Source organism: Pithys albifrons, chromosome Z (assembly GCF_047495875.1).
Source record: "Pithys albifrons albifrons isolate INPA30051 chromosome Z, PitAlb_v1, whole genome shotgun sequence".
Taxonomy (NCBI): domain Eukaryota; kingdom Metazoa; phylum Chordata; class Aves; order Passeriformes; family Thamnophilidae; genus Pithys; species Pithys albifrons.
This window is the reverse complement of record NC_092497.1, coordinates 65,051,686-65,063,777: the sequence shown is the minus strand read 5'-3', so window position 1 is coordinate 65,063,777 and position 12,092 is coordinate 65,051,686. Positions and strand designations below refer to the sequence as shown.

The 12,092-nt window shown below is 42.8% G+C and overlaps 1 protein-coding gene across 1 annotated transcript in view; it reads right to left on the bottom strand.

Annotated features, from left to right (window-relative positions):
• The window catches only part of SLC1A1 (solute carrier family 1 member 1), a 57,401-nt gene extending 50,038 nt beyond the window's left edge, over positions 1 to 7,363 (bottom strand). The window contains exon 1 of the mRNA XM_071580630.1: positions 7,086 to 7,363. Coding sequence (XP_071436731.1) covers positions 7,086 to 7,176 — 91 coding nt within the window. The 5' untranslated portion in view covers positions 7,177 to 7,363. The remainder of the gene's footprint in view (positions 1 to 7,085) is intronic.
• Positions 7,364 to 12,092: the final 4,729 nt, after the last annotated feature.

Sequence of the window (12,092 nt, the reverse complement as noted above, 5' to 3'; positions counted from 1 at the left end):
ATTAAGGTTTCAGGAAAAGTGAACTTAAAGTGAAACACATGCAAAGAAGGACTTGTAGAGTGACATAAACAATGAGAAGCCTACCTATTGAAAGAAGATTAAAGAGCTTTGTTTGTCCAACGGGGATGAGTGAGATAAAAATACAGAAAATGGTCAAATAATAGAGAATGAGAAATATTTTAAATAATGGATGCATAGTGAAACTTAATACTTTTAGATGGGAAATTTTAATGCTTTCAATGAACAGACTGACTAATATAGCTTCCTAAGGAGGAAGTGCAGCAGCAGGAAGCCTATCCAGCTGTAAGATGGGCATGATGTGTTATAGAATTTCACCCAAAATGGTGTAACGTGAAGCAGCAATAGGCTAGATATGGTAATTCGAGAGGTATCTTTCCAGCTCATAGTCCTGTGTTTTACAGTAAAACCAAAATGTAACTTGACAACAGTAACTTGTCCTTCCTCTTTTTCAGACCTTCTCTACACCCCTTTCAGATGTCATTTCTAAAACCATTTCCATTCTCCTCCACCCCACACATCTGTAACATGTGAACCTTCTTTAACTATGACCTCTCTCCTGTGCAGTCATACAGATATTTACAGGTCTTAATGCTTCCTTCATGTCTCCAAAATCACTAATTTTACAAAAGAGTGGTTTTGTTTGGACCCATTTTCTCACTCATTTCAATTACTGTCATCTCCCTAGTCCAGCATCTAATATTTTGCTTATATGGTCTAATGCACTACACCACCACTGGTACCATTACAATGCCACCCAAAAAAATGAAGAATTTCTCAACCTTTCTTGTAAAAGCCCACTGATCTTTTTTTCTCTTTCCGCATCATTTGCTTGCTATCCCAAAGCTATACGAGCATCTTTGTACATCCTGGATAGCCCAAGATATATTAGCTCAATAGAGCATATCAGGAAAAATACATCTTCATTTAAGACTCCTCTAACACACTAGAAATTAAAGAGCTGGCAATGGTTTAAGAAAGGTGACAGGTCAGTAATTAAATATCTGCCGTCTTCTGACCCTTGTTACAGCTTCTTTGATGAGAGAAAAGGACGGTAAACAGGACATACTGTTCTAGCTATCCCCTTGCTGGAAGGGCAGTGGAATGATTGTGACTGAGATAAGGAGCTGGAAAGGCAATTTAGTGGACACTAAAGATAGACAGATGCAGATATGCAGAAACATTGTTATTCTAAAACTAACAAAGACATCAAAGCGTTGAGAAATCAGATATATGACCTACAAAATCTGCTCAGATTAAGCAAGGCCAGGTTGTTTGCCACTCCAAAAGCATGAAAGGACCATAAGATCTGGAACACTAACTCCAATATAGCCCTCATCTTCGGGAAAATATATGATACAGATGTAATCTCACAGCATGACATAATGCTGTGGGACTATAAGTACAAATGTCTTGCTCAAATTCTGTGAGGCTTTTGTGGAAAAAAAATTGCAAACAATGCAAGTATCATTTGTGAGTAGTCTAAACCTGAACATCATCTGTTTGTTGGGGTATACAAGATGAAAATGTCTTTATGCTTTGCTTCTTATATGTGAACAGAAAAGAAAAAAATCTGTAATTACACTATTGTATTTTACCTTAAATAATATTGGGATACAGTAAGTATTTTGTTGGTATTAGTATTGGTGTCACTGTTTCAAATGGAAAAAAAATAGTGCATTGACTTTGGTAGTATTGAGGCTTTGTAAAATATAAGTTTGTCTTAGGCTAACTTTTCCAAAGCTCCTTTTATTTCAAAGTTCAGCTCCATTGATAGTTTCACTTCATTGATGTGAAGTAAACTGAAGGCTTACATCAAATAATAAAAGAGGAAAACACTTCACAGGATAGAAGAACAACTAAAAGATGGGCTTTCTTGCTTTGAAACAGCTCAAGAGCCAATAAAGCATCATGCTTAACTTAGTTACCTTTGGATTCTTTCACTGGATGACCTTCTGATTTAGAGTGTTTTTGATCCTCAGTAGTATGTGAAACTCTCCGATGAAACTGCTAGCCCTTCTCCATTTATACTTTCTGTCTTTAAAGTTAAGTTCAGACATTTCTCAGAATTGTGGGTTTCACACATTTCTGAACAGATCCCATCCTACACTGAACTGTATGTAAGTGTGACAGAAAAGCATAGAGAGGTAAGTATTGCAACTCTCCAGAGAGGCGTAAAAAGTCACAACTGTCATCTATACTGCTCTAAAGCACACCAGGAAGAAAACGGAATCTTTTGTTAAATTTCCATGCTGCCACAATTGGTTCAGAATGTCTGGACTTCATTTGTTATAAATTCTGAATTACTAAAATGTTATGCTTCAGATTTCCTTAAAGGAATCAGATGATTGCTTTACAACTGTACTTTCACAGAAACTGACAAAGTAATAATTCTTTTCTTTTAGTATATTCTCTTTAATTTCTTTCCTGCTGTTTTTGCTAGTGTATTTCAAGAGATGATTAATCTGTTTCATTGTTTGTAATCTTCCCACTGTATTGTGCAAGCAGTGAGAAATGGTGCTGAAGACAGCCTAAACTAAGCTAACAGGCCACTTCTTGGTAAAGGTATGAGAACGTGGAAATGAAAACAGTGAAACCTTAGTCCATATCCAGAACGAGCTTTTGACTTTTAAATGACATTTGTCAGAGACAGAAGCAACTTACCATGAGCAACAGAAAGACTTTATAGGTTTATGGAGTTTAGAGGCTGCAAGCTATATTTGCAAAGGAAACTCAGGAGTATGGTGAAGTCCCTGGACTTAGGGTGGCCTTCTCCACAGTGAAAGGCTATCAGCAGTGATAAGGTACTAATTATTCAGTTGTTGTCTTCACCCTGTGAGACATTCACTCTTGTAAGAATGCACTGGTGGGCCTACAGTAATGTGGAACTACTGCTTTTAAAAGCAGCTGTCAAATCCCCCTGTGTCTGATTACATAGCATTTCATTTAGCAGGTGTGAATACACCTGAATAGTCTGGAAAAAACAACAAAAAATGTTCTTATAGGAACATATTACTACTTGATATTAGAATATAAAATAATAACTTTCATTAATATCAAAGAGAATAACTTTTTGTCATATGGACTCCTAGTGTGGTATCATAAAGCACAAACCAGAAGCTCCAGTGGCTGCTGCACTCATCAAATCCTGGCAAAAAGCTGTAGTCACAACTCAAAGTTCCTGCAGGACTCGTGCTACAATGGGAACCATATAAATTTTAATTTCGCTCTCAAATGGGGGGAGAAAAGGAGGTCTGATGTCAGCCTCAATCTTTCAACAGGGGAACGACACAAGCAAGGTGTCTGATGCTGCAAAGACTGAATAAACTTCATTTCAGAGTTGGAAAAGCTGGTATTCAGGCATGCTGCAGCCTGAACACCTGACCCCACCCTTTCTGTCACTCGGTCCCTGCCTTCCCCCCCCCCGCTTGCTGCAGCTCCGCCCGGTCCCCGGGCTCTTCCCGAGCCACCCTGGACAGCTCCCGACACCCCTGGGCCACCCGCCCGGCTCCCGCCTGCACGGCTGTGGCACTCGCGGTCCCTTTCTCGTTTTAACTGAGGTGTACAGCATGACCACCCCGTACACATGTGAAGAGAACAGAGGAGGATGCTAACAGCAGAGCACAAACTTGGCCATCACTGCCTCGCACTTAAATACCTCTGATGGCAGGCTGAAGAAAGGAAGCGTGCCATTCACAGTCTCCTGTATCAATATAAATATTGCATTTCTTGCATATTCTTCGTGAATACCTGAATAATTTCAGCGTCCCAAACATGGGCTGTTGAAAAAGTCCCACTTCGGGCACTCTATTTAATGTGGGGAGAGTGGGGAAGTAACCTGTGAATTTAGGTCAACTGCATAATTCAGATTCATGTTCCCTCACCACAGAACTGCTACCAAAAAAAAAAAAAAATAAAAAGGTCTAATAGATTTCAAAGTATTAAACAAGTCAGCTTTTTGCGTATAATTTCTGAGAGCATAAAAAGATTTCTACTCTAGTATAGTGTACTACTGCAACTCAGTGCCTTAGATTGTATGTGGGCAAACCTACACTTTAGTTTCTACTGTAAGAAAAAAGCTGTTCTGCTGAAGAACTGCCCAGCTTTACAAGCTATTAGGCTATGACATGCAGATTAATGAATGAGCAAGTATTTACACATAACCAGCCTTTCACTTTAATGACTGGTTTGGCTGTGTGGCAATAGTCACCTTTTGGAGACGTGGCAAAGACAAAAAACAAGATGCTCCGTGAAAATCCTGTGAAGTGTGACTTAAACTTTCCGTATGCAATTGCCCTTTGGACACCTGTTTTCAGGGTGAGTAAATTTCAGGGACATTTGTGGTTTATTTAACTTGATTGTAGAAACTGGAAGCAATATACTGTCTATATGAAAGGCTGAAGAAGCACTCGAAGTTAGTTGACTTTTAAACTGTTTTTTGTCAGCTCAGCTGCTTTGGGCTTAGCAAGGCCAGCAGTGTAAAAGGCATATGATACACCTCCTTTTGCAGGTATCTGCAGGAGGCTGCTACTCTCCTGGCCGTGGATCTCTTCACATCAGTTTGGTGGGCTGAAAAAGAATGTCTATTAAGGTAAGGAAAATAACCTCTTCAGCCCTGAGTTTTGTTTACTTTGAATAATGTAGCCAGGTGTTTTCATCAAAAAGATGTGACACTGAAGATATTTTCAGTACAAATTTTAAAATATCCCCTACCTCCACTGCTAAGAGAGTCCAATGTTTTGAAAATGTAAATGACAGTCAAAGGGTTGAATGCTTAAAATATAAGACAATATAATTTCTCTTGAAGGAGGGGGTTTTGTCTGTTTCTGTGTCTTGTCAGAGATGCACACAAGTCATCAGGAAAACTTATCAGCTTAGTAAGGGTGCCAGCAAAGACAAGCATACTTCAACTGGATACCGAACATGGCTCTGAAAATGATGAGCAAAAATCATGATTTTGTATGATAGTATAGGAATATCAAATATTTGCCAGCATGGCTGGACAGCTTTCACAGCTTATTTTCACACCTTGCTGCATTTATTTCCACTCCTCATTTATCTTACTTTTCTGAAAAGCCTGGAGGTATTTGCTTCTTTCAAAATCATGCACTACTTTTCTGCTCAAAAATGTTAGATTGTTTCTCCAAACAAACTAAATTAATAAATCTTATTGCAATTTCCCAGTGTATATAAAACTGAATATGCAAATGTAACTATGAAGAGTTTGTGGACTCTAGGTATATTACAAACTTTCCTCAAGCTGTAGTAAAACAGTAACATGATTCAACTCCAACTTGACAAGAGTTTCACTGTTCTTCTTGCGCACCTTACTTCACCCCAAAGAAATACTGAAAATTTAGCAGATAAATAGCTACATACAAAATGTAATTCAGTTTAGAGCTCACGAAATTATTAGGAAGATTCTCTCTGGCAATATTGAAGACTCCCCTGGGTTCTGGACTGTTAATTACGGTGTAACAGACAGAGACGTCCAAGGACACAGGTTCGTGTGCCTGCCACTCTCTCACTGTAAATTCTCACCGGGTATTAGGAGCATTGGGGTCAAATTGTCCCCACAGTTCCTGTACTATTAGACTCTGTGGCTCCCAGAGAAATTTAATTTCAGAATGATCCACCTACAGAATCACATCACACAGTTCAGTTCTAACTACAATCACTGAAGGTAATGAGAAAAATATTTCTTAACCACTACTGTAACTTGGGAAGGAAGAAGGGCACTGGACAGGAGTACGTGAAAAAGCAACCGTATACACACAAGCGCAGAAGCATGTAGACACTCCTCCAGCTGTACAGTCAGATTTCAAAGAAAGCCCTTAGCACTTGGTATACATAACTCAGAAAAATCCTTCCACTTACTGAAGATGTGAAAAAGAATGGATATCTTTCAAATACTGAATGTGTCAATAAAAATACACATGTATGCACAAGCACAGTTCTGACCACAGCTTATAAAAAGCTGCGTAGAATTCCAACATAATATTTCTCTCCTGAACAAACTTGCACTGAAATAGGCATGTTCTGGCCAAAATGCAAATTAGCAGAAAAGTCATCTGAAAGAGACCCATCAGATAGCAAGTGAATGAAGTATTTAAAGCAGCACTTCTCTACAGCAGCAATAATGCAAAGGAAAATCTCCAAATAATCACCAGGAGAAAATGAAAACAGGTGTGCGACAAGAGCCAAAATTATGCTCTACAGAAAAGACTCTTGGTCCAAGTAATTTGACACATTTTCTTTGTCCTTTCTGCCCATCTATCCTAAGGAAGATGGCCTTCAATTCGTTCGCCCTTCAAAAACTTGTTGACACGCAGGGCAGAAATCCTCCTGTCTTTACACTGGAGGCCCTGAAACCCTCTCTGGAGGTTGGGGTGACATTGCCAAAGTTTTCACTCCCGAAACGCCTCTGAAAGATGGGTGGCACTGCCAAACTCTTGCAGTCGCAGCGCTCGCTTGGGCCATCAGAAGCTCCCCAAAGCCCTCGTCGATGCTCTCGGGCCGTTCAGCCTCACGAAGGCAGGCACCGCGGTCCCCACCACAGGGGCTGCGGAACGTCGCCCGGGGCACAGCGCGATGGGGACCCGCAGCCCCGCGGCCGCACAGCCCCCGGGCCCCCGCACGTTCCGCACAGCGCGGTCTCTCCCCGCCGATCACCGACCTTTGCCACATGGGCCGGCGGGACAGGGGCACCCGGCCAGCAGTGCGGTCGCCGCGTTCCCCCGCGCCCAGCCCCGCTGTCGCCCCGGCCCCGCTCTCGTCCCGGCCCCGCTCTCGCCCTGCCGCCGCAGCACCGCAACGCTGCGGAGCCGCTCCCCGCGGCTGCGGCGATGCCGGGGAAGGGTGGCCGGCTGCCCTCGCCCGCCGCTCAGGTGGGTCGTTAGCATCGCCCCGCGCCGCCCGGCTCGGCCCTGCGACCGCCGACCACCCTGGCCCCGCCGCGGGCTCCGCTGCGGCGCCGCGCCGCTCTGCGGCCGGGCAAGGCCGTGGCGTGCGGGCAAGGCCGGGCGGGGGGCGGCGGCGCGGCGCTCCCTGCCTGCCCCCGCGCTCACCCGCCAGCACGGCGGCCACCGTGCTTAGTAGCAGCCAGTTCCTCCTCACGAAGCTGGGGCAGACGCATTGCTTCTTGATCGCCTGCGCCATGGCGAGGGGCGCGGGGCTGGGGCACTGGGCGCCGCGCGAAGGTGTGTAGAGCGCAGCGGAACGGAGCGGAGCGGAGCGGAGCCGAGCCGAGCCGAGCCGGGCCAAGCCGAAGCGCTGCGTGCGCTCCGGCGCGCTGCGCGCTCACCGCGGCGAGGCGCAGACGTCGCGCTCCACCTGGCAACGCCAGAGCCGGCCTCGCCCGCCCCCCGCTCGGCCCTGCCCACCTGCCTGCCCACCTGCAGCAGCACGGCCTGCCCACCTGCCCGCCCACCTGCCCCACAGCCTGCCCACCTGCCCCATGGCCTGCCCACCTGCCTGTCCACCTGCAGCAGCACGGCCCTGCCCACCTGCCTGCCCACCTTGCCTCACGGCCTGCCCACCTGCCCCATGGCCTGCCCACCTGCCCCACAGCCTGCCCACCTGTCCCATGGCCTGCCCACCTGCCTGCCCACCTGCAGCAGTACGGCCCTGCCCACCTGCCTGCCCACCTTGCCCCACGGCCTGCCCACCTGCCCCATGGCCTGCCCACCTTGCCCCACGGCCTGCCCACCTGCCCCATGGCCTGCCCACCTGCCCCACAGCCTGCCCACCTGTCCCATGGCCTGCCCACCTGCCTGACCACCTGCAGCAGTACGGCCCTGCCCACCTGCCTGCCCACCTTGCCCCACGGCCTGCCCACCTGCCCCACGGCCTGCCCACCTTGCCCCACGGCCTGCCCACCTGCCCCATGGCCTGCCCACCTGCCCCACAGCCTGCCCACCTGTCCCATGGCCTGCCCACCTGCCTGACCACCTGCAGCAGTACGGCCCTGCCCACCTGCCTGCCCACCTGTCCCACAGCCTGCCCACCTGCAGCACGGCCGAACGCAGCTCCCGGGGCAAAAATGGGGGCTCTCGAGCCACATGAGTGTCCTGTAGGATTTCCCTGCAGGATTTTATTGCTCCGTGCAACTCCTTGACAATGGTCTCCTTCTCCCTCCCCACCCATAAGCGTGATGAAGGTGTATATAATATCAAGACCCGATTCCCTGTGGGCTTATGGTAGAGTTTTCAATATGTTTGTAAAGTTGTTGCTTATGATTTTCAAGCCTACAATTTCAATCGGTAAATGTAAAGTGGGGAGGGGGGAAGGACGACTTGCTGTTGTCTTGTTGAATAACGTGGAGAGTGCAGAATGAAAGTTTAATTTATCATATTTAATTACACTTGACACCATCCATTTCAGAACATTCAAAACACAAGTGAAGTTTGCCTGGTTTCTTTCTGTGACGATCAGGTAAATGAGGCCTGGAGAATATAAGCAAAAACTCCAATTGCAACCATGTCACACATGCTCTTGACATGGATCCCACTTTCTCGTGACAGCTTTGGGACAGAGACAAGTATGTACCTTGTTGAGTCAGGGAAGAGCACTCAAATCCCACCTGGATGAGAAACAAGAGCCATTATCTATCCCAAGTATTAAAACCTGGAGCAAGCTGCATAAATTTATATAAAGACACCTAAAAAGTGGCCATATATTTCAAATGTGTAGAGCAGCTGCAGTAATTTGTCTACACCTGTCACCATCAGGAAAATTTAATTAAAAAATACGAGGAAGCCTAGTGGTAGAAAGGAAGCAAATGAGTAAGTATCATATTAGAGTAATTAAATCATAAAGGATTCTAGACCACTTAAAAGGAAAGCTGGCATGCTACTATGTTACAAGTCACAGCAAAGCAAAACAAAAGTAACTAATGCAAAAAAACAGTAAAAGAAACACCAGGACTGTGTTCAGACTTCAGTATGGAAATACGGGAAAGTATGTGAGTGGCACTGAAAAACTATTTGACGAGAAAAGCACATGAAGTTAAAGGATGGGCAGGATCAGGTGTAACTGGTGCAGAAGAGTTCTGACTTTGGTTTTCTTTGTCACTGGGTGCAAATTTTAATTTCTTTTTATTTTCTCCCACATACACTGTGAGTCTCAGACGTTACTTTCAGTAAGGTCTGATTTATCCTTGCAGGTGCCAAGATGGTGCCTTTCCAGACAGTAGGAACAAAATCAATTGCAAGACAACTTCAGAATTTAGGCCTTCATTTAATTTTATCCCTATTCACTTTCTCATGTGCCCCTTTTTACAACTTACTCTGCTTGTTTTGGGAGCTGTTTTGGTGAGCTAGTAGAATTAAATGCAATTCAATGGTTCCTAAAGATTAGCTAAAATTAAGTCGAAGTTTACTTATTTCTCTGTGCAGTTTCCATGATTTGTGTGTTTCTCTTAATACTTATAAGTAACCTTTTTCACATTAAGGATTTCATAGTACCCTCTTGCAAGAGGCAAAATTCTCTGCATCACACTTTGCACAGAAAAATGCCCTCCTACAAGTATAAAGCAATGCGATTGTAGCTGATATAAGCCTTTCTCAAGCTTGCAATATCTGAAAGTTGTGCAACCTTAGAAAAAAGATACTACAAATATGCTCTACAACTTGTGAGGGCTAGAAACATATCTTATTTTCATGTTCTGCAACAGAAAGACAATATATATTGAATACTGCTTAACACCTCTACATACCTTTTGTTTCCTGTTAAAGTACAACATTCTTGTTCTTTTCTGCTAGTGTTTAGTCCCTAAAAAGATTTAGGAAAAAAAGCATGACAAAATGTAGGACTTTTTATCTTAACAATTTGTCTTTCTTTTTTTCATTTCATCAAATGTAATTCCATAGACATGGGGAAAAAAAAGCAGCCATAGAAAATTAAAGAAGTGTTCAAAAAAATAGACAGGTGGAATACAATTGTTTTAAACACCCTGATGAGTAAGTTGGTTTTAATTTTGTCTTCCTATTACAGAATGATACACATTGGCTTTGATCCTGGATGTAGAGTCAAGTTGGCAGTTTCTGTATGGGCAGGTATATTAAAAAACCCCAGCTCTTTTATAAAAGCATCCTAATAAAATGGACAAAAAAAAAGTAGTCCAAGCCCATGGATCATTCTTGAAATGCTGAAGTTATTTTAAAAATTAACTCAGCTATGGAAAAAGACCAAAAGACATAGTACTTTGGGAGACTAGCTGCATGTAGAGATACCAAGCCCAATTGCTGAGCAAACAAAAGTCTAAGTTCTATTTAAACTACTTGTATCTTTGTCTGATTTTAAGAGATTTTGGAATCACTATGAAATGAATAGAGTGCATGTGTGAAAAAATGTCAATACATTTAACCTGTAAAGATAATAAGAATACCTTCTTTAGCTATATTAATAACTGCTACAATGTTCTCAGAGTAGACATGGTCAAGATTATATGCATGACAAAATTGTTTTATTTTTGTGTTTAATTTTAACATACAGAGGAGTCAGTCTTGAAAATCTGAACATTTGCATGGGAAACAGAGATATGCATTGACATTTTTTTTTCTTGAAGGCTAAAATAATCCACATTACTTTGTTGTAGGCCTAGGATCAAACATAAATACATAACGAAATATTCTGTTGGCCACATGATGACTTGATACTTGTGTAGCTCTGTGTCTGAACCAAGGGTTGGACTCAATGATCCTGGAGGTCTTTTCCAACCCAATCGATTCTATGATTCTATGATTCATTTCTAATCTGTAGAAGTTTCTTGACATTTGAAGTCAATTACTTAAGAACATAGCAAATAACTTCACAGGCTAGGAATATTTTCAACATTTTGAGGTGTTTGAGTGCTGAAAGAGGCACAGCAGTCCTACCAGAACATACACAGTACAGTGTAGTGCAGAGTGTAGCAAGTGAAAGCTTGCCTCTTCATACTCCATAAAAAAGATCTTCAGTGATTGTAGTTACGAAGAAAAAGCAATTCAGTTTAACTTCTCTAGACCTTCAACTTCTACCACTTAGGTCACCCTATTATTACATTTGTATAAGCTTTGATGAACAGTTGATTTGTTCCATAGAAAACTAATGAAGTGCCTTTTCCTCATAATTTATGGTTACCCTAGGTAAGAAATTGCATCACAGAGAATTGATGAAATCGTGGGTATTGCATTTTTAAAAATGCTTTGATAAAACAAAAGTATTTAGCAATGATTTCAAAGAACAGGGGCTTATAATCTACCTAAAATACAGGTAGGATAATTGAGAGTGCTTTTTTTAAAATTTAAGGCCAGTTTGCCAGATGGGATCTTTGCAACTGGTTATTAGTACCATAAACCAGAGAGTAGATACAAAATTTCAAAACACAAGTAATCAATTCCTGTCTAATATCTCTCATTTTAATGAGAAAATAATCCAATAAAAAGTGTAGTATTTCTAAGTTCAGTGAAGAGCCAAAAGGATCCCCAAGGGAATGCACATAGCTGTGTCTTATGTGTGTAAATACTACTGTTACTAAGCACCAAAATTGCAGAGTGTTTCCTGTAGCATAGAACTTGTGTCTCCTGACATCTCACCTCAAAGTTTAACAGCCATATATGCTACACAATATAGCCAGATAAGAAAAAAAAATAAAATTCCTTTGCTGAACTGACTTGTAAAATAAACAAACGTGACCTCTTTGACAGATGTTCTGAATGTCCCCAGGGGCAGAGTTGATGGGCTGCTGGTTTTTATTTTTGTGGGTGGGTTGCTGATTTTTAATGGTACTAATGTCTTTTCACTTGGAGATGCTGTTTAATCCAGCAGAACCAGAACTCTTACTAGTGTATTTAATTAATCCAACACATTCTTTTATTTTTAGTGGCATATCTATTTCTATTCAGTAGCTGGTTCTGAATGCACAGAGGGATCTTTCTCATCTACTTAGTTCTTCCAGTAAGATTGCCAGTAGCTGCTTTATCATTTATTTGCACAGGTTTTTCTAGTGTCTAAACAAAGATACTCTAAACCCTATGAAATTAGTTGTTCTTCTCCACATTTTGCCGAACTGAGCTTTTTCAGAATTTTTGAAT